The sequence below is a fragment of the Cordyceps militaris genome, assembly GCF_000225605.1.
Source record: "Cordyceps militaris CM01 unplaced genomic scaffold CCM_S00009, whole genome shotgun sequence".
Classification (NCBI taxonomy): Eukaryota; Fungi; Ascomycota; class Sordariomycetes; order Hypocreales; family Cordycipitaceae; genus Cordyceps; species Cordyceps militaris.
In genome coordinates this window covers 689,218-710,897 of record NW_006271977.1, presented here as the reverse complement: position 1 = coordinate 710,897, position 21,680 = coordinate 689,218, and the positions used below count along the sequence as shown (strand labels likewise).

General features: G+C 53.7%; 8 protein-coding genes across 8 annotated transcripts; 6 read left to right on the top strand and 2 right to left on the bottom strand.

The window, feature by feature from the left end:
* Positions 1-679: 679 nt before the first annotated feature.
* On the top strand, positions 680-1,897 carry CCM_09542 (aminotransferase, putative; the record flags this gene model as incomplete). Its single annotated transcript, XM_006674675.1, has 1 exon — positions 680-1,897. The coding sequence occupies one exon, from the start codon at positions 680-682 to the stop codon at positions 1,895-1,897; it is 1,218 nt and encodes a 405-aa protein (XP_006674738.1).
* A 502-nt stretch (positions 1,898-2,399) lies between these two features.
* On the bottom strand, positions 2,400-3,010 carry CCM_09541 (Extracellular membrane protein, 8-cysteine region, CFEM; the record flags this gene model as incomplete). The annotated part of the gene is made up of 2 exons (XM_006674674.1): positions 2,400-2,828; positions 2,927-3,010. The coding sequence occupies 2 exons, from the start codon at positions 3,008-3,010 to the stop codon at positions 2,400-2,402; spliced, it is 513 nt and encodes a 170-aa protein (XP_006674737.1).
* Positions 3,011-4,384: 1,374 nt separating this feature from the next.
* CCM_09540 (ribosomal protein/carboxylic ester hydrolase (Ppe1), putative) lies at positions 4,385-5,654 on the bottom strand (the record flags this gene model as incomplete). The annotated part of the gene is made up of 2 exons (XM_006674673.1): positions 4,385-5,384; positions 5,449-5,654. 2 exons carry the CDS (start codon positions 5,652-5,654, stop codon positions 4,385-4,387), a joined length of 1,206 nt encoding a protein of 401 aa, XP_006674736.1.
* Positions 5,655-6,638: 984 nt separating this feature from the next.
* Positions 6,639-7,550, top strand: CCM_09539 (Methyltransferase type 11; the record flags this gene model as incomplete). Its single annotated transcript, XM_006674672.1, has 1 exon — positions 6,639-7,550. One exon carries the CDS (start codon positions 6,639-6,641, stop codon positions 7,548-7,550), a length of 912 nt encoding a protein of 303 aa, XP_006674735.1.
* Positions 7,551-12,150: 4,600 nt separating this feature from the next.
* Positions 12,151-13,517, top strand: CCM_09538 (C6 finger domain protein, putative; the record flags this gene model as incomplete). Its single annotated transcript, XM_006674671.1, has 6 exons — positions 12,151-12,298; positions 12,358-12,384; positions 12,421-12,747; positions 12,812-13,129; positions 13,221-13,382; positions 13,444-13,517. The coding sequence occupies 6 exons, from the start codon at positions 12,151-12,153 to the stop codon at positions 13,515-13,517; spliced, it is 1,056 nt and encodes a 351-aa protein (XP_006674734.1).
* A 319-nt stretch (positions 13,518-13,836) lies between these two features.
* On the top strand, positions 13,837-14,385 carry CCM_09537 (uncharacterized protein; the record flags this gene model as incomplete). The annotated part of the gene is made up of 1 exon (XM_006674670.1): positions 13,837-14,385. The coding sequence occupies one exon, from the start codon at positions 13,837-13,839 to the stop codon at positions 14,383-14,385; it is 549 nt and encodes a 182-aa protein (XP_006674733.1).
* A 550-nt stretch (positions 14,386-14,935) lies between these two features.
* Positions 14,936-15,486, top strand: CCM_09536 (uncharacterized protein; the record flags this gene model as incomplete). Its single annotated transcript, XM_006674669.1, has 2 exons — positions 14,936-15,080; positions 15,155-15,486. The coding sequence occupies 2 exons, from the start codon at positions 14,936-14,938 to the stop codon at positions 15,484-15,486; spliced, it is 477 nt and encodes a 158-aa protein (XP_006674732.1).
* A 1,927-nt stretch (positions 15,487-17,413) lies between these two features.
* Positions 17,414-20,956, top strand: CCM_09535 (C2H2 finger domain-containing protein; the record flags this gene model as incomplete). Its single annotated transcript, XM_006674668.1, has 1 exon — positions 17,414-20,956. The coding sequence occupies one exon, from the start codon at positions 17,414-17,416 to the stop codon at positions 20,954-20,956; it is 3,543 nt and encodes a 1,180-aa protein (XP_006674731.1).
* Between the last annotated feature and the right edge of the window lie 724 nt (positions 20,957-21,680).

The following is a 21,680-nucleotide window of genomic DNA, read 5'->3' as shown; positions in this document are numbered from 1 at the left end:
TGCCCTGCCCGGAGACTTTTTCAATCACCGATTTGTGGGGTTAGCTGGTCGGACTTTTCGCACCCTGGATTGGATGACGTCTTTACTTCCTAAGCCTAGGTAGTTAGCATACCAATGGCTCGTCTCCAATTGTATTTGTAGCCACAACTCGTCTTCTAATAACAGTTCCAACACTCTGCAGATGGTGCCAAGTTTGAATCGCGTCGCTTGCTTTGTTCTCCGGGGTACTGGAGAATCTTTTGCATGCCGCCTCCGGCCCCGGCCACCGTCCATAAAAGACCGGTGGAGAGGGGCGGCCGCCAGGGAAGCAAAACCCGGGGTACAACTCCGCTGATCACGTTGTCGGGCTCGAGCGGTTACCCAGGCAAGACCTTTGTGCTGGCTAAAGGCCCCGTGCTAGGCTTCACTTCCACGAGTCAGAATTGGCAATCCATTCCTCGATAGGATGCTTAATGGCTTTATTTTGGCGCCACTCGAAGCGATGCCGTAAAGCTTACCCCGCACATGGTTGCATGCGGGGGAAGCCAGGACCAGCGAGATGTAGTCAACAAGGCTCGCTCACCATCCACGTAATTGCTCCTCCTACCCTTCTAGTTCATCATACATACCTAGGCTCTCATATACCAGTAAATCGCAATACTGTGGCATTTGAGCTTTAATGTCGTGTCTGCTGCCCGCCATGGCCGACTTTTACCCCGAGGCCCGCAAGCGCTTCCCCGCACTCCAATCCAACAACCAAGTCTTCTTCGACAACGCCGGCGGCAGCCAGACGCTTGACACCGTCATCGACTCGATCCGCGAGTACCTGAGTCATCAAAATGTGCAGCTCGGCGCGTCCTACGTCGTCGGACGGCGCGCGACCACTAGCTACCAGCGGGCTTTCGCCGACGCCGCCGATTTCATCCAGGCCAATGTCGACGAGGTCGTCTTTGGCGCGTCAACGACGCAGCTGCTGCGGACACTCTCTTGGACTCTTCAATTTCGACCTGGTGACGAGGTTGTCATCTCGGCCATTGACCACGAGGCCAACATTGCGCCGTGGGTCGACCTGGCCGAGCGGCAGGGGCTGGTTGTCAAGTGGTGGCGGCCGAAAGACCCGCTCGACCCGGAGCTGCACCCGCTCGACCTGGCGGCGCTGCTGACACACCGGACGCGGCTCGTGTGTTGCACGCACGCGAGCAACGTGCTAGGCACCGTCACGGACGTGCGTGCAGTGGCCGAGCTCGCACATGGCGTCGGCGCGCTGGTGTGCGTCGATGGCGTGTCTTACGCACCGCACCGGCTCGTCAACGTGTGCGAGCTCGGTGCTGACTTTTATGTTTTCTCGTGGTACAAGGTGTACGGGCCGCATGTGGCGACCTTGTACGCTAGCTGGGGCGCGCAGACGCACATGCGCTCGCTCGGTCACTTCTTCAACGCCCACACCAGCCTGGTCGATAAGATGGGACTCGCGGCCGGCAGCTACGAGCTGTGCCAGGCCGTGTCGGCTGTAGTATCGTACCTCGGGGGGCGCGAGTACGGGTCGTGGAGCGCCATGGAGGAGCACGAGGAGGCCCTCACTGAGGCGCTGCTCGAGTACCTCCGTGGGGTGACAGGAATCACGATTTACGGCAAGCGCGGTGTACAGGACGCCCGGTTGCCGATTGTGAGCTTCACCGTCGAGGGGTGGAACTCGCAGGCGCTCGTCGAGGCTATCGAGAAGCAGTCCAACTTTGGCTTGCGCTGGGGCGCCTTCTACTCAAATCGGCTGGTCCGTGAGACGTTGCTTCTCAAGCAGGACGGCGTCGTGCGCGTGAGCCTGGCGCATTACAATACGAGTAAGTCTAGCGGCAGTGTTCGTAGGTTTGTCTCCCATTTTGCTGACGCTGTACCGCAGTGGAGGAGGTACTTGGCCTGATCAAAGTTCTAAAGGAGGTGCTCCCAACGTTAAACGAATGAATCCCTAAGCTTTCTTTCACCGCCATCGCGTTGAAGTTTTGCCAATTGTGAAAATGCGAGGGTGTGTAAACGTCAGCCACAATGTAGTTGAAACTGGGGAAGTGGGCAAAGTCGCATTCACGCGCGGGGCTCATGGGGATATCGAGTCAGAGGCCGACGAGCCGAAAATCTCAGGATGGCAAAGAGCACGAGGTTATCATGTATATTATCGTATCACTAAAATGTATCGGCCAATGATCAGCACTGGTCACAAGCAAGCCTTACATTAACACCAGCACCGTGGAGAGGGGCCAATCCGAACTAAAGACGGCCGCCCTTTTTCCAGTCGTAGCTTTGCAAGGGAGGAATCAACGAAATCTGTAACCCTGCGTGGGGGTCGCCGCAATCTCGTAACTGCAAAGGTTTGCTTCGAGGTTCCATCCGGTATCGAGATCTGGGTTTGCGACATTGCGGCTCCCTCTTTACAATGCAAAGGCAAGAGCGGCGGCAGCACCGACTAGGCCAGCGACATTGGTGGGAGCGGCGTTGGGTTTGGTGGTCGAGGCGGCGGCACCGCTGTTTGTCGCACTGTTACTTTGTGCGGCAGACGAGGTAGCGGTGGTAGTCTGACTAGCACCCGACGAGGACGAGGCCGAGCCGGACGAGGCGGCCGTGGAGGAGGCGCTGGCGGCCGTGTTGCAGGTGACGGCGGTGGGCAAGTCGACGTTGAATGCCTTGCAGAGCTTGTTGGCAAGGGAAATGGTGTCGGCCTTGCCCTGGTCGTCGCACACGGGGGCTAGGCAGCAGGCAATATTATTGATAAAGTCTTTGTTGCGGCAGATGCAGCCATAGTCGACCAAGCTGCAGCCAGCGATATTGCTGCCGCTCAAGAACTTGCCGACGCAGTCTTGCTACAAGGGAGACCGACTGTTAGCCGCGAGCGTGTACATATGCGACAGGTTTCCGCGCGTCGGGAACGAGCAGCGCCCATCATCGCGGTGTTACTTACAGCGCACTGGGGAATGCTGTTGAGGGGGTTGCTCTGTGCGACGACCAGCGAGGCGGCGGCGAGGAGAGGAACGGTGAACTTCATCGTGGCTGTAGGCTTCGCTGGGTGTAGGATTCGATGAGTGTATCAGAGATGACGAGGATAGGATGAAAAGGTCAATGGTAATCAATGGCAATGAGGAAGCAAAAAAGAGGGAAAGGGAAGAAGCTAACCAGGGCGAGACATGGCACGCTGGCGTTGATTCTGGGGAGGTCCGAGGCGCCGAGGCAGGTGGCAGGTGCAGAGACGCCCAGAGCTTAGGTGGGGAACTCAAGGCTGCCCCAGTTGCTGTATCCTCGCCACCGCATCTCCAATCATGGATGTTCACTCTAGTTACAAGCAGGTACCCAGGTACCTCATTAGCCATTCGGCCAATCATAGGGTTCTGTGTGAGTAAACTAGAGCTGTTCAAACTTCGAATCAATCAGTTTTACCTACCAGTACATTTGCTGTGGCTTGTTCCGGTAGGTACATACATCTTTTGGAACCCCACTGTACTAAGTTAGGTACCTTGTAGTTACGTTAGCGACTTGGATCGGCGGGGTCTTTAATCCCTACAACAGCGCCCCATAGGTACATGAGCGAGTGAGGCCTGTTTTTGGACAGGGTACTACTAGGTGGACAGGTCTCTTTTTCAACACGTTTTTTTCCCTTGTCACAACGCTGTTAGGCTGCTATTACGTATTAAAAAACCTTTATGTTTTTTATAAGCCGTGTTAGATACGTTGACAGCGTTGTGATAGGGAAAAAAACCATGTTAAGCGGAAAACGTGTCCAGTGCCCTGTCAGAAAACAGGCGTAAGGTAGTCAGTGCTGGATTCAGCCCTCTCGTTTTCGTCTTCGCGCTTTTTTTTTCATGCGCTTGAGACACGTACTCTTCAGACACAAATACAGCTTGTTTTTGTAGGCGGCACAATCAGTGCTACAAGCTAATCCTCAATTTGGGCTGAAAAGGCAGCCTAGCGTCCAGCTGCTAAATCGCTAGCTCGCTGTCTTCACCATGGCTGCTCCAACGCCATGCTCCAAAACAGTCAGATTGAGTGGTCAAGCGAGAATGAGTCCAGCTCGTCGAGAAGTATTAACTATTCTTAAGAGGCATTCTCGCCAGCTCTTTTATAGAACCTCCTGGATCAGTAACAGTAGGTCCCAAACAGCAAGACAATAGAGTCGCAGGACGAACAGTGGATGTACCATCCAGTACAATGTGACAGCAACAGCAATCACACACTAGCAACGATGTAGTTCTCAGCTAGGGTTCGCAGATGTATTTCCCTGCAATAGATAATCTCTGTATTGGTACATTGTGAGCTGTCCACTACTGGAATGTGGCATCAATTGAGACAGGTTCCCGAAATTCAGCCATGTCCGTCACCAGTGCAGAAAACGAAGCTCACATGTTTCCGTCCCCCCCTATCTAAGCTATACCTTTTTTCCCTGCTTCAGAAGATCCGAAACCTTGGGCGGTAGCACGAGCTGGCTCCTATCATTTCGCTTGTAAAAGTCAACCAGGCTGACCGCCGTCTGCTCCGGCAGGTCCTCGTGGATAAAGTGGCCCGCCTCCGGGAACACCTGCAGGTTGTACTTCCCTTGCATCTGGCCAATCGTCAGCGCCGTGTCCAGGCGGTCCGTCCCAGCCAGCAGGAGTAGCTTGCCACCCGGCGCCGCCAGAAACTTGTCGCTCAGCCCCGCAAACCAGCCCTCCCAGAATGGCTGCGTCGCCGCGAGGTCCGTCCGCCACCGCCACGACCGTGACGCTGGCTCGGGCAACACGCCGCCGTTACCGTCATTTCGCAGGAGCGCCGGCACCGACGCGCGAGCGGATTTCGAGTTGCGAACCGTTCGCGTGCGGATGTGCCAGTCGATACCCGACTCGACACTCGCGAAGCCGCCGGGGCGCGTCGAGAGGTAGGTCTGCATACTCTGCAGGGCGTCAATGGCAGACCCTTCGACAACGTCGAGCACAGCATAGGCGAGTAGCGATGACCCGAGTTTTCGCGTGCTGGCCAAGTCTGTTACCACCGCGCCGCCGAGTGAGTGCCCCACGAGCACAAGTGGTGGTAGACAAGCCCAGTTCATTTGTTTTTGGACCGCTTCAATCATAAAAAAAAGGTCAGACGAAAGAGTTTGTAGATTCAGGTCCACTTCGCCTTCGTTTTGGGTAATTGTCGAGCCATGGCCACGGCAATCCACGGCGAGGATGCCCGCGTTGGGCATTCGCTTTCGAATTTCGAACCCAACAACAGCAAACGTCAGCCCCGAGGAACCCGCTCCGTGGTGCATGACGAATAGAGGTCCCTTTTCAATAGGTGAGCTGAGATAAGCGTGGAATTTGACCGACTGATCCCCCGACTCCATGAATAATTCCCTTTCGAAATATGTCGTCCATGGGGTGGGCTCCAGCGTCCGCCCCCGAGAAACCCTGAGCGGCGTGTCAGCAAGCATGTCGCCTGTGCGCGCTCTTGAGATGCAAATCACCAACTTACCCATTTGGACGTGCAAAGAGTCGTTGGTTGGCGGTTGGGACAATGGTACCGGTCGAAGACACCGAAGACGCTGAGGATGCCGATGATGAGTCGTCGTCTGCTGTCTCGGCGGTTTCGGCTATCGCGTAATCCTCCTCGCCCTCATCAAACGCATCGTGTGATATTCCGAGCTTTGCCTTGGCCCATGCCCTTTGAAGGTCGCTCATTGCAGGCACGAGGAAAGGGTCCCGCCGTCAATCCTCGTTTGATGCGCAGGTTTCTTTCGAAGACTTGCAGTCAGTCATAATCAGTGGCGGGGTCGCGGCGCACTGTGGGGTCCAACGCGTACCTGCGTGGGAGCACAGTGCGCATGACGTTTCGAATACGTAAGAAACCTCTTTGCACAATAAAATAACCTCCGAGATGGTATAGTTATGCCCGATTCAGTATAATCTGGTTATTGCTTCGTCACCTAAAAGTTGTAAGTGGAATTGTGGCGGCAAGTTGCCAACGGCCCTTCCATTCTTTGCACTAAAATCGGAACCTAGGTACCTTATTTTATTAGGTACACCGCTCGGCAAAACATGCCTTGCACCCAGTCCATTTCCTCGCCAGGAGCGCTGAAATGGGGAGGCCGTGAGGCAACCAAGATGTGCCGAGTACGCACACGAAGACCAAGTATTCAAGGCGCTTGCTACCATTTCACATGGGGAATTGCTCAATGCTCAATTCACTTTCAGCGCAAGAGGCTCACTAAAAGCTTCTTAACAGTGCTGCCATCTCAGGATGCTGTGATCGGACGAACCCGCCGAGGGAACTTCGTTCTAGTTACATCTATTCATTATCTGTTTTAATATCACTTCCAATATCCGTACTATCTGTTGCGATGCGGCCTTAGTAAATTGGGCTAATAATAGTAGCTAGGCAACAGATGTCACATGTGACATGGTACAGGGTGCATTCGCTTAAGACACGGATGGCTTTTCTATTAATATAGCCCACTTCCAATCCCAGCGGCTGCATCGCGTCCAAAGTTCAAAAACACTGCGAGGCCGACAGAGAGACTCAAGTAGCTTGCTAATAATTTTTTAGGTAAGTCGCGGCTTTATTGTACAAAAGAGAGACCTAAGCCCCGCGGCACAACTACTTACCACGACAACAGCTCGTCTGCACCTGTCGCTAAGCGCCCGTCCTGACAAAGACAAGTCAAAATGACAACAACAACCACCGCTGCAGCAGCGTCTCAAAAAGATGCCGTCATCGGCCATCATCCAGCTGTGCAGACCTTGTACCAGTCGCTGGAGTCGAGAATCGGCTATCGTCTGGTCCTGGGTGGCACTCGGCACTTTGGGTACTGGGAGAGGGATACGTGGCGGATGCTGCCAGTCGGTGGACCGCTCCGGCGCATGGAGGAGAAGCTATTCGAAAGCTTGGATCTACCCCCGGGATCGCGCGTCCTAGATGCGGGATGTGGCGTCGGTCACGTCTCTCTGTACCTAGCGGGCCGCGGCCTGCAGATGACGGGTATCGATATTACAGATCACCACCTAGAAAAGGCTCGACGAAACATTGCCAAGTCTGCGCCTCTCTCCAGCCGAGTGTCTATCCAAAAGATGGACTATCATGATCTGCAAACGTTTGAACCCGGTTCATTTGACGGTGCCTTTACCATGGAGACACTGGTCCACGCCGACGACGCCGCCAAGGTTGCGGCCGAGTTGTACCGTGTCCTGCGTCCCGGCGGCCACATCGTCCTAAACGAGTACGACTACAACTTTTCGTCCGAGGACGAGATTGGGCCCGAATTTGCCAAGGCGATGAGGCAGATGTCGGCGCATGGCGCGATGCCGACCTGGGACGTTGCCAGGAAGGGGTACTTTGAGAGGCTGCTCGCTGATGCCGGCTTCGTGGACGTGCAGGTTCACGACTACTCGGAGAACGTGCGACCAATGCTCCGCCTGTTTTGGCTGCTCGCCCTTGTCCCCAACTTCTTCATTCAGCTGCTGGGTCTGCAGAAATACTTTATCAACACCGTGGGCGGAGCGTACGCGTACAATGCGCGCGAGTACTGGCGCTACGTGTCGGTGAGTGCGAGGAAACCCGGTGGTGGTGGAGAGCCGTGAGTCGGAATGCAGGTGCGGGAGGAGGTGGGGGAAGGGGGCTGCTTGTACATCAGTGTATGTATGTCTCAAATGGCATCGTATACATTGGGCTATTTTCGTCATGTGTTCAAAGACACTAGTGTTTTTCTTTTCTTTGGCCTCTAACTCTTTCTGTTGGGAAGCCATCTTTATGTGAGTGAGTCTCGGCCATCGATATGTTTCACTCGCTCTGCGTGCCGTTTTCTCGCTTTTATTTCTTCTTTTGTAACTTCCGGACTACTCGGTCCGGTCCTGTGCTCAGAAGTTGTGAGACGCTTTGCAACTTGGTTCACTCCAAGCAGCCCAGTCAACGTCACATACACAGGGTATCAAGGCAACCAGGCTTCTGGCCCGGGTCGGGTCAGTACAGTCCCTTGGCTACTGGATGAGAGATCAGCACCAAAACACCATATCATTTCGTCGTTGTTGTTAGAATCACGCGTGGCGAGACCAACGCTCTATAGTTACACGAGACGATTGATGCGGCAAGAATGCGCCAATGAAGCTTCGAAGTTGTTGCCCTTTTACCAAATACGAACATCCCTGTAATGATCTCACAATCAGAATCAGGCCACTACAAGATCCCCGCACCGGCCGAACATGTTTGCCGGCCACCTCGGGAAAGATCTGCTTGTCATTCACTCAAGCGCGTGGCAATTGTCCGAGATGCCCTGTTTATGGCGATCCTGTGCTCTCCCTTGCGTGTGTGTGGGTGGCTCTCCTGTGCAGCATCTTCCTGACGCATCGGTGTCTTGAAATACCCCGGACGTTTCCTCTTTGAGCATGCTTGGCTGATAAAGATGGATTCATGTTGATCGACGCCAATTTAGCGTTGTATTCCCCTCTTGCCACAGTAACACTCTCTTAGCACTACGCAAGCCGTGTCTCCCATCATCTTGTGCAGACAACGTAGTGGACCGCGGAAGGGCCTGGTGCACCAGCACACTGCACGCATAGCGAACTAGTGTCTACGATTCGGGCCTGACCTGTTTACTGGCCACAATTGATACTAGCTTTCTTTCGCAGGATTCGTCGAGTCCATCTGCAGATGCTGAGACATGGAGAAAGAGGCCTTCAAGTTCCGCCAAGATTCATGCGCCGTTCGGGTCTCGGGTCTTTATTGACAGGTCTCTCCACTCTCATCAAGCACAGCCTTGAAACACACAATTCCACCTGTCGCCATGCAATCCATTCCCTCACATTGCAGTTGCCAAACAAAAAGACGGAAGAGTGGCGTCGAAAAATTCTAGGGAAATATGCAGCAAAGACTCAAGGAGGCTAGGTGTCAACGGGTAGAGTTGCTAGTCAACGTGCAAGTTGAGTTGGCAGTCAACCGGCCACCCACACGTTGTGTCCAGCGACAGATGCTTTTTGTTGAATGTGTCAGTGATACGACGCTTTTGGGAGAAAATGCAATTGGTCATATGGGTCTTCTTATGCGGCCCGACCCATTGCCCTGCCCGCGCTCCGCTGCCCGAGGTTGGCCGGCGTAGGAAGACAGTGAGACAGATCCCGCGAATCCACAAATCGTTACGGACATGACTGTTTCGTGAAGCCCGGACTTCCTCTGTCTTCCGTGTATAATATTACCATTTCCGCACTGATTTAGCACCAATTCCTGCTGACTGCTTTAATTAATTTATCAAACTCCACTGGCCCACCAGCTGGTTAACTTAACTGCGGGAGGGAACCGTCCGGTCCGCAGTAGTAGCCAGTAGCGTAGCGCCCACGCGAGCTACATAACTAGTCCAGTCCACTGACAAGAGTCTTGGGAAAGAGGGGGACACGAGTAAAGACGCCGTGCGTTGATCAGAACTAGTCCTGTCCAGCGTCTAGCCTAACCTCAGCTGCACGTATAATAAGCTATAGCTCATGATAGGCTAGCTACCGGATCATTTTACTGCTCGTTACTACACAACCTTTCGCGTTGCATACAGGTAGTTTGTTGTTACGGCGGAGCAGTTGATTACCACTGGTCTACATAGTTGAAGCCGATCCCTTGACTTTGGGATAATTAGCAATGTCACATTCTTGTCCTGCCCCGCCCTTCATTCATCACACTAATACTATATTGTTATCGAACGGAAATGATGGTGGCGTTGGTGGCGCCTACCCAACGCGGGTTGAGAAAACAACTTATAAGCTAGCACGGAATAATTGTCACTGAGTTGTAAGCCTAACTAATAAAGACGAGCCGAGGGAGTATGTAGACTTTTGCCCATTGTTGGTACAGGGATCCTAGTGGTTACAACAGTTACAAATGTGCTTTTGTCTTTGCTGGCCTTTCGGCCTCTTTTCGGTACACTTCGGCAATCTCGGTATGAAATCGTCCCGAGCCTTGGCCCAATTTGCACCCCATTCAACTGCTGGCTTTTCGCGGGAAAGTGCTGCTTCAAGTTCAGGAATATGGTTTTCGACTTCGTCATCTGCGGCTAATAAACCAAGTCCCCCATGCGACCATGGCTACCTCCCAATGTATGTCGGCCCAGTCAAGGTAGCTGAAGCCCACATTGCGGGCGGAGCAGGCGAGAAGGCGAGACGGAGCAATCGTTGCAGGCCGAATCGGTCCGGAGAGATTCTCCGGCCCAGGAACCGGTCTCTTGGATCATTGTCTACCCCTGTCGGGCTCGTCCAAAAACACACACAGACGCGGGAAATCTTTGGAGTGCTCAAGGTTGGCGTGGTAGTAGTACTAGGTACGGAGTCGATAAGCAACAACTTGTTCGTCTCAGGGCCAGGGGCTGCCTATAAGAGCTCAACTGTCTGCACCAGCCTTCCATATTGGAGGATGGGAATGGGCAATCGGGCCAAGGTCCCTGTATGGCTGAAGGTCTGATTAATTGACCATGCATTGCATCTTTTGACAGCCTTTCACGTGCGTCCCTGCTTCTGCCTAACAAAGCTGAGATCCGTCTCTCTGCTGAATCTCCTTACCCCCTCCCCTGCTCTCTCATTCACCTCCACCTCCACCTCTCACGCTTTGGCCTGCGAATCGGCGTTTTTCCCCGCCTCGTGCTGCTGATTTCTTCTGAAGTCTAAACGCCACATCTGATCCTCAATTCAGCTCGGCTAGACAGGGTATCGCCACCCATGATTTCACTTCCTGCATCGTAAAGACTGGTTGCCCGTACGGACATCCATTTTGTCTCTGGGCTGGCTGATGGTCTAGCTCCTTTTGTCGCTCCACCGAGCGAGGATAGAGAGAGACATTAATTAAGCAACAGAAGAGGGCGCGCGAAGCTAACAGTGACATGGTGGCGCGCCAGCGATATACATACGAGCTCGCGCTTTTTAATATCGACACATGGGGGGTCGCGCTGAATCCGATACACACCGCGCAGCCCAAAAGCCTCGCCCACATTCAAACTAGGCCAGCTGGGAGTGGTCAGTCCGTTGTCAGGCTCGCCGGGTGTGGTGGGCAGCCCCAGTGTACGAGGACATGGACGAAGTAGACGATCAGACAGCCGTTCGGTACGCCAATCAGCAATGCCAAATGACAAACTAGCCATGGCATTATGCATTCCCAAGCTGTAAATAAAGCCAGGGATGCAAGAGGCCAGGGGCCTAGCAGACAGGAGCTGCTGACGCACACTCTGGCCAACGAGGCCTTCACATATTTGGGCACTTCTCTGTCGTCATCAACACCATTCGCGTCTTTGCACTTCAATCATCTGGTCTGGTGCCTCAGACCTATCCAGGAAACCCCGGCCACAGTGACAGCATATTATCCTTGACCCCTGGGCCAGCTCCGTGCTCCTTGTTCCGATACTTACGCCCAAGACATCACGAAACTTTAAACGCAGTGGCAGCTTGACTTTGCGCGGGCAGTTATGGGGCCTGATCTCGATAATTTAGCATTCCTCCAGCTCTGATTACTCAAAAAGTACAAGGGTCCCGACTACGCCCATGAGTTATCCATTTTATTGCACCTTTGCGAAAGAAGAAAGCTTCTCGAAAGCCTGGTCTTGTTGGCAATCAGGCACAGGCAGCTGCCCAATTTATTCGTCCTTCCCTCCCCTCCTCCAGATCAGTCCTCTTCCCTCTCCTTTAGAGCGGTGCTTCGGCCAAAAGTCAGAATCGCATTTCAATCCCCAGGCCCTTTTCTCGATTTCTTTATTTTGCCATCGCTTTGCTTTTCGGTTGTTCATCGCCTGAGAGAGGATACGATCCTACTCGCCGATGCCGCCTTGCCAACATTTCTTACTCGTCCGTCAACACACAAATCAGCAGAGGCGAACTCGTCCGGCGCGCGGTTCCGGTTAGTCGGGTTCGACAGGTGTTGGCGCATAGCATCTCCATGGCTGTTGCTTGCTCCTCGCCTCCCCATTTTACACTGCGGACGTGGAATACAGGACAGAATAGATCACCCGCGCCAGGCAGGAACATTCCATTTGCATCTTACAGCAGCCTTAACAACAAGAGAGCAATCTGTGTCGGTGATAGATCTCGACAAAGATCTCAACTCCATCTACAGCCCGGCAACAGTCGCGAGATGGACAAGGTCCCCGCCCTGGGACACGTTGTACAGGATAAATTTCGCCAACACAAACCTTGGGAGCTAAGCAAACCTGGGGCAGACGGCATGACTTCAATTCATCAGGGGTCGACTCCGACTCTCAAGCGGTCCTTTTCTACACCGACGGTGCACACCATGGCGCAAGAAGCCACGACAACGGCTGTGGAAAAGAAGAGGAACAAGCTGGGATACCACAGAACATCGATAGCATGCAGTAAGTCGGGCATTTCTTTCGTTGTCGCGGCTCATGGGTTGTTGATAATTCTTTGGTAGCTCTGGGCCGCAAGAGCTTTACCAGAAGTATGACTGCTAACGAACCCCGCTACGTAACAACAGGTCATTGCCGCCGCCGGAAAATTCGCTGTATCGTGTCTTCGGAGATTCAGAACCGATGTATAAACTGTATACGACTTAAGAAAGACTGCAGCTTTTGTCCGGTTGACCAACAACCGCCGGTGGTGGACCCGCAAGGCAATCTTACTGGCCCGGGAAATGGCGGCTCGACAGCACATTCGCAAACCTCCTCTCTGGTCCTTGGGCCCGGGAACACCTCTGGGACATTATCGAGATCTATATTTGGAAGAAGGTCGGCACAGAACACCATTACACTTGCAACACCCGGTCTCATGCCCTCTATTGGCTATGTCAGCGTTCCTGGTGAAGGTTTGTTCTACATGAGGACTCGGTAGAGTACGGATATATTTATACTAAATGTTGGTCAAAATAGGATTGAGTATGACGAATCCCGACGAACAGAGCTTCTGGGGGTTGCCCACTGAGCAAAGTCCAGTAACACTGTCCGGATCTATGGATATGAGCTATGGTTGGCATTCTTATGGTAGTGAATGCAGCTCTACCGAACAAGCATCATCGTTTGGGCTCGAAGCGGCCACTCAGCCGACTTGGATGACAGCAACATGCGAAACAGCGCAGCCCAATGACTGGAACTGGAACAGCGGTGTTAACCCAACTGCACAGGCGAGATCTTTGTCATTCAGCAACGATCTCATTGGGCTGCCACAGCAAGAGTTTGTGTCGGGTTCAAGTAATGCAATGTATGATGGGGGAGGCGCAACTCTGGACAACGCATTCCCGTCTTCAATGAGCCTGGTCCCGGGACCAACGCTTCTAAATAGTCATAGAGGTGAGCCGAGCGTTATCTGGGAGCCTCAACAGCAGCACATTCTCCATCAACAACAAAATGGACATCGTTTTTAATTATTGGAGTGTTTTGAAGGACAGGACTCCGCCCGAGAACACGACTCTAGGAGCGAGAAATGCGCACAGAAAAGGGGTTGGTAGAGAAGATGGCTGAAATGTAATACATTTTTTTAGCTTAGGATATAGTCTAAATAATAGATAGGGCTATGGAAAATGTTGTTGAAGTTGACTTGCAGTCACCATTTTGCTCACTAGATGCCACCCTAGAGTAGAGTCACAGTTCCTCCAAGCGTGAGCCACAGGCTATACGGGCGAGTGGACGGGGCGTTTCCGGGCCGGGAATCGGCCCAGAATCCGGTGCAAAATATGTCATAAATCACAATTCACTCTCGGGCACGATTACATGATGCGATTGCTGACTATTCTCATCAAAGTGATTTTGATCATGTCTGTCCACTGCCCCGCCGATTTAGCCCCGCGATACTAGGTTAGTTACGTCGCAGGAGGGGTAACATCTCTGATGCTCATTTAAGAAGAAACTGCTATCTTCCTTGTTCAAGAAAAACGCCAAAGAACAAAACTAGCGAAAACATGAGCTTTTCAATATCGACGAACCTCTCGCCTACCCCCAGCGATCGGGAGGCCATTGTCGACGCCATCGCACGTTGCGTCTGTGGGCTGGACACGGCCGACCGCGCGCTGTTTCAATCAGCCTTTACCGCCGACGCCGTCTTTGAGCTCAACGGCACGCTGCTGCACGGGCTCGACGAGATTACGGCATTGAGCTTTGATATCGTGTCGAAACTCGACACGACGCACATGACCAGCAACGTGCGGACGACGTTTGCCGAGGGCGGGCGCGCGGCGACAACGACGGCGACGGGTGTCGCACACCACTACCGCGCCGGCCGCGGCCTCTCGATGGAACAGGGGGGTCACACGGAGCGCCTGGTGGTCGGCAGCCTGTACTCGATTGATCTGGTCAAGGTGGAGGAAGAAGATGAGGAGGGCGGGAAGCGGACGCTGTGGAAGGCCAAGACGTGGAGGCTCAAGAGTGTGTGGTCGCAGGGTGACTGGGCTGTCATGGGCGCGCTGCCGGGTAGCAGAGGGCCCGAGGACGAAAAGGTAGGGACGGATTAGACGGATTAGACGTCACGGATGGCAAAGGCCGCGATCCAACCCTAATAAACCTGGGATAAATCTGGTTGTGGGCGGCCTGCAGGGGGGCCTTGATGGCAGACTACGGGAGAAGCAACCGCATTGATCTCGTTCGGGGCGGAACTGGCGAGACAGGATCTTGTTACAAGTAGAATTTAATTGATAGATGTAGACTTTTATAGGAATGCCGTGGGGGGACACTGCGCCAAGATAGCCATGTATAAGAGATGTAAAAAACATGTTGAAGATTTTTTAACTTTCCTGTACGAGTCCACGTGATGGATGGAACAGGCACGACCTCGGGCTGGGCGTATCGCGTCACTGGCTTCCGCTTTTCGCACAGCGTCTTTGCCATTGCATCGCCGGCTTGAGCAGGACCGCATCTAAATTGCCACAAAAGCAACTACCACTGCTCATACAATTTGGGTATTGAGCACGAGCGTGGCCAGTCGGCATCCATTTCTATTGCTGAGCCATCGACATGCCCAGGGTTGGCGCGTGAGGCCCCCCCCTGTGATAAGCCACCAGCACCATGTGGGAGGTAAGCCGTGGGAACATGGGAAAGGTGCTGCACACAAGACTTGGAGCCGCAGCTCACACGATGAACAGCCACATCCAGAACAGCAATTCCACTTGCGTTTGCACCGCGCCCAGTCCGTCGTTCTTACCAATGCCGAGTAAGCGAGCCCATCAGAGACCAGACACCGACCGTGTCACGATACGACTCACCCGCTGACACACGATAGGTTAGTCGAGATTCGCGCGGCGCAGCGGACATTTGAAGGCGCGTACATGCGCACTGCGCTGGGCCAGTTTTCGTTTTCGCTCGTGATTCTCAAAATTTTCACGCATGAATTTTACCCAATAGGCGCGCTGTTTGCCGTCTACGGCACTGCTATCCTGATGGTTGCCGTGTATCGACGGTATGAGGGCCAGCGGCAGTTCTTCACCAAGGAGTCTGCCGATGGGCTGTTGACGCGCAAGTTTCGAACCTCGGGCGATACTGTAACGCTCATGACAATTCTGAGTCTGTTGGCATATGCGACCTTGCTTGTGCTGACCCTGCTATTGACCAAGGACTAGCCATGGCTTAGTCGTTGATGCTTGACAAATGATACATTTCATGACCTTGGGCTCTCATGACTGCGATTTTTTTTATGTAGGTAAGCCCCCAATACAAGGGCCTCGCGCTATTCATAATAATAATAAGGCCTTTGGATCTGGCAGCCTTGACCGCGCGGACTGAATTCGGTCCTCATTGATCTGTTTCGGGACAGAGTGGACAGCCTCGAGCCACTGTAGGGCCCGGGGGCGGACAAGACTGCCTTGGAGGCCTTATGGTGCGGCGCAAGGTCACTGCCTCGGATCGGGATCAAGGGTGGTGCGTCCAGTAATTTGTACAAGGCAATGCAAACAAACGCAAGGCACATTTGTCTGGTCCCTGCCGCGCAGAACCGAGCAATTCCCGCAGCGTCTAGGCGAGGCAGGGCGAGGCAGGGCGACGATGGGTGTGCATTGGAGGCCGTGAGGCGTTTTCGGCACAAAGCTTAAGGCTCACTCACGCTGTTCAGCCCCACGGCCGGGCTGTTAGTCTGTTTCTAGTCTCGGTCGGGGACCAGTGAGTGAGACAAGTGGGTGAGGCAAGGCTGATAGTGGTTTATTATTAGTGCCTGTGAAGATTGTGGGCGATGGCATGACATTTTCATCGAGGTTTTGTTGTTCAAGCCTTTCCATAGATGAAGGTAAGGGCTCATTACTTGTTAATAGGGTTTAACAGTGCCTGGCGTGGGCACCCATGGGGAAACTGGGTTGGGGGGAGGGCGCCCAATGAAGAAAACGTCCGGTACTCAGTACACACCGAGTAGAGAAATGTTAATTCATAGCGGTTGAATGCTGTCAAGGGTCAATCAATTCGGGAGTTTTGTCAAGTAACTACTAACTAATAGATTAGTACTCTAGTGACAGCAAACGGAGACTGGCGAATGGTCCGGCAGCGGTGTCGGCCCGGCAGTAATGACAGCAATGGTCCTCCGACGCTGCCCATTTCTCGGAATACATGGAATCTCAAAGCACTAGTTACATACACCAGTCTCATTATACATCAACGTTAGTTCGTGCCAACTCGCAAAACGGGCGTTCAGCTGCGGCCAGCTGGCAGGCTAAGTTAGTTATCATGGACCCATCCGAGGCGGCGTCCCAATCAGGCAGTTCATTGGGCTGGCCAACTGACGCACTTGCTGTCATGGGTGCCTGCCCAGTCCTTCAGCTCAAACTCCGGCTGCAACCACTAAGCTGCCAGCTTGATTGGCTTTATTGTCCGCCGGGCTCACAATCCCCACCGCCCAACTCTCGTCTCTCGTCTCTCGCCAGCCCTCATTCGCCTCGCCATCGCTGCTCTGCTCTCCTCTCTCCAGGCGCACTTGCATCTCAGTCAACGACTCATCGACCCGTCGCACCTCGACCCAGCATCACGCATCACCCACCCGCCACCGCTCGCGCTTTCCAGCTAGCAGGGGTCACATTCTAAGCGCTTCTGCTGTTCCGCTCCCGTCCTTAGGTACCTTGTCCTCCAATAATGGTTACCGTCCTCTAGGTACTTTCTACACCTATGTTACCTACCACCAAACCAATCTGATCGACCTTCCACCCACAGCTCGCCTCCATCTATCTCCATCAGTCTTCTCCGCCCAGCGCGAGCGCACGGCAGCCCATCCTCGCTCCTCCTGCGCGCTCGCCTTTCTCCCCCCCTCTTCATCACCTCGTTACTTTTGGCCGACGCGCCGTTTCTCAATTTCCCTCGGCGCCCCTCACTTGCATTTAGGCTTATTCACCAAGCCACCCACGACAAGGTACCGCTACTGATAGGGCAAGCTCGTGCGAACATGCCCCCAGAGTCCTCGCTATAGTCACCTTCGCACATCGCTCTAGGCCTCCCACAACTTGTCTATTTTTCTTGTTGGCCGACTACATATACCCGGCGTGGCCCGGCCACACTCAACACCCGCGAGCCATGGCTTCCGCATTTACCTTGTCGCAAAGCGATCTACCCGACTCCATCCAAGACACTGACCGCGAACCCCGCAACTCGTCGTACCAAACCCAATCTCTCAACCACCAATTCTCTACCGCCGACGTCTCGCCTCTGCTGTCGCGCATCGACAGTGAATCACTCTCTCCCTCCATCATCCACCTCGATACCCCCGACGCCTCTCACTCCACACCAGGCCACTATCAGCCCAGCGACTACACTGACCTCGACGCCGACGAGGATCCCTTCTTTGGTGTCGACTTTACAAACCCCCACGCCGGCGGCCCCAGCTTCCTGACCGAGGCTGGCATATGGGAGCAGTCCATTCTGCCGACTGAGCCTACTACCGAACAAATACAATCGGACGACAGCTATACCCCGTCATGTCCATTGACTCCTGACCGATCCTCCTCGCTGCATATAGCCTCGCCCACAGCCAACCGCCCCGCCAACCTACCCGCCTCTGTTTCTCCACGGGACCTTCAACGGAATTTCAAGGGCGCCACGCTTTCTGGTGAATCCTCACAGCTGACTCCAGCGCCTACCGGCAGCGGCCGTTCCAGCGAGGACGGTCTAGTCCCCGCACCTGTGCCCATGCCTGTCCAGAGCCCCAGGGTTACCGTCTCTAACTGGGACAATGATAATGGCCTGACCCCGCCACTCGCTGTCGAACGTACATTTGACGACAATAGTACCGTTCGAGGGGTTCATTCTGTCGGCGAGTTGATCGCCAACAGTCGGTCCGGCACACCCAACACTACTAGGCGAGATTCTCTTGGGCGATGGGAACCAAATACGACAACTGGCCATTGCGGCGTTGAACCACGAAACCGTTCCTCCGAACAAGTTCCCTCGATCAATGACTTGGCTGCGCAAAACACTCGCCAAGAGCGAAACCAAGAAGTTGGCCGCTGGCTGCAAGAGGGCCTTTATGACATGACGGCACCAACAGAAAAGACCACTGAAGAGTTACAGGCGCTCGACCAACCGCGCGATGACGATGACGGTATCCCACTAGGCAGCAATACCGAAAATAGACACGTCGAGGGACAAATTTACATTGACCCCAACGGCGGTCCCCTCAATGACGTCGACTACAACATCATCCATGCCGCCCATCATTGGGAGCCTGCGCCAGTATCGCACCCAATCATATCTGAAGATCAGGGTCGATTTCAACCGGAAACGTCACAAGCTGCCATTGAAAGATTTGAACGTCTGCTCCGCGACAACGACTCTATCCTCTCCCGTTCTGCCACCTGGGGAACCCGTCGGCGCAGTCTTCCCAGTGTGGTTGATGCCGAGGGTGTTATCAGCGGCAACTTTCTCAAGAAGCTATCTATCAGCAAGGCAGAGCCCAAGAAGAATATCAGATCCACTGGCCTATTCGCCGAGCTTCGCGGGCTGGTCCGTCGAACGAGCAGCTCATCTATGCGCAAGAGATCAAGAAGTCGCTCCAAGAGTGCCCAAGATGACGATTTACATCGAAAAAACAGCCAGCAATCGGACGAACGAAGAGATAGCTCCCCGCATCTGTCTCCCACCTCCCGGACCTCTAGCTGGGGGAAGCAGCCGACGCCCAGCATCAACTCAGTATTTGCTACCATGGCAACACCATTAGCCTCGATTGGATCAACGCACGCTCGAAGCGGATCAATCAGCGGCGTTACCCCCATCGTTTCTCCCAAGAGCGGCTTCTCCTTGGCTGTCGACAAAGTGCTGCGACGGCCTCGCAGCAAATCTGAACTTCCGAGAACAACGCAGCTCACCGTGGCTACCGAGGGCCCGCACGCATCTCTGGCTGACCTGTGGAAAAGGTCTGGAGGCCCCCCCGTTGTTGTAGCAAGCAGCAAACCAGTATCCACCACAGGTGCGCCCGAGGCGGAGGATGAGGATGATGAAGATGACGACGACCTGCTCGAAGACTCCGTCATGAAAAAGAACCCAAACGAAATTGATAATATCCCACACACATTTGCAGGATTCCAAGAGCATACCCTGAAGATAAATCCTGGGCTCGGGAATGGTGGCCTTTATCTCGTCGATCGTATTGCACATCAGCAAGTCGTTCGATACAAGCACCTTCTGAACCTCAAAGTTGCTCACATGCAGCAAGGCGCCAATTGCTCCTGTGGGTCATTGTGCATGGCGCTCGGCGGCTCAGCCAAGGTTTTGGGCGATCAAAAAGGCGACAAGGATCGCATCGGCCCTTTAGCAGCTCGCTTTGATGACGACGATAGCCCCGCAGAAGGCATTATAAGCAGCGAGAGCTTCCCGCCCGATATACCCATGCCACCTACGCAGTATCTCCCAGCCGAATTCGAATGCCAGCTGTGCTACCAGAAGAAGAAGTTCCAGAAGCCCTCGGACTGGACCAAGCACGTCCACGAGGATGTTGGCCCCTTTACCTGCACATGGGACAAGTGCAAAGACCCGAAGACGTTTAAACGCAAGGCTGATTGGGTACGGCATGAAAATGAAGGCCACCGGCATCTAGAGTGGTGGACATGCGATGTGGAAGACTGTCGCCACACATGCTATCGCAAAGACAATTTTTTGCAGCACCTGGTGCGCGAGCACAAGTTTGTGGAACCAAAGGTCAAGACCAAGGCAGCTATGAAGCGGGCAGGGGGAGTCGAGCCGACATGGCAAAAGGTGGAAGAGTGCCACATGGAGACGCCAAAGAGAGCGCAGGACGAGCCTTGCAAGTTTTGTGGACGCACCTTTCCGACCTGGAAGAAGCTCACGGTGCATTTAGCTAAACACATGGAGCAAATCTCGCTGCCGGTGCTGCGACTGGTGGATATGAAGGCCAAGGAGCTGGGAGCTGACTCCATCATCAGTCCTGTGCAGGATCCTCCAGTGCGGCAGATGCTACCGGTGCCCAGCGACCAGTCGGGAACCAGAGGCATGGCCTTTGTCAGCCACGCGCTACATCCAAACCATGCACAAATGGGATACGGGCAGGGCATGGGTGGTGGATTTGGGTATGCACTGGGACAAGACAACTCGCAGTTTTACCAGACGCCGTATGGAAGCATGGGTCAGACGATGCAGACATCGACGGCGGACATGAGCCCCGGTTTGAACGGCATGACGAACACTATGGAGATGAATGGCGTCAATGGTTTCAACACGATGAATGGCATGGCAGAAATCAATGGCTACCACGCAGATGGCGGTATGAATACTATGACGGCTGCCGCTGGGCAGTTTGGGCAAGCACATCAATCCTACATGGGCCTGAACAGCAACCTGGATGGCAATCTCAACAGCCATCTCAACAGCGGCGGGCTGGAGCCGTTCCCAACTTTGGAAGGCCTCGGTGTGCAGGGGATACAAGGAGACGGCATGGTAAGACAGATGATGTACGAGAATGGAATGACGACGCAGTCAAGGACGAGCCTCAATGGAAGTCCATTTAGCGGGCACGAGACGTTGTCGACATATTCTCATTCGCCACACATGAGAGCGACTAACCAGGAGCATACGGCGTGGGACAACCAGGGCATGTTTCCCGGATGATTTCAGATCTAGATTGAAAGCCTGTTTGATATCATTTTTTGCTTGTTTTGCTGAGCATTTGCGGATATTTTGAACCTGGTGGGATCGTTTGTTTGCCTCGGGTATTAATGAAGGACATGATGAAAGGAGTTGTTGGGAACATATGCATGGGACTGCAATAAAAGACTAGAAAAAAAGAGAGAATAGTCAATCAAGTTTGAGACCAGAAGAGGAATCTTCCGTACGACGTGATGGTGAAATATATATTTGGTTCACTAAAGGTCGCATGGATTCTACAATGCAGCTGGGTGCAAGGGAATCGGCCGCTGGCACGGTGTTGGGAAGTGGTAGCGACTAACAAGTACCAATTACTGGTAACTAATAAATGTGAAGTCGGGGATTTGGTTATTATTTGGCGGGGGTTGTTAGACTGTCCCCATCTGTAATTTAGCAAGAGCAAGGCCTTGATACGACGGCGGGGAGTGTGCCTACGGTAGGTAGGTACTTATCCAGGATCACCAAAGTGGTCACCAGTAGCCAATTAATTAATACCTACTATTAGTGCAAGGTTATGGATAAAAAGTCGCGCGACTAGACTTCTACGGCGGATATTGATGCCGTTGGTAGAGTACAGACGGACGAAGAGGCGGCTTACTCGTGAGCTTGTCGTATGCAAGGTCTGGGTCTGCGATGACTACAGCTGGGCGGCACGCGTGAGGGGAGGCCGCCCTACTACATAGGTAGG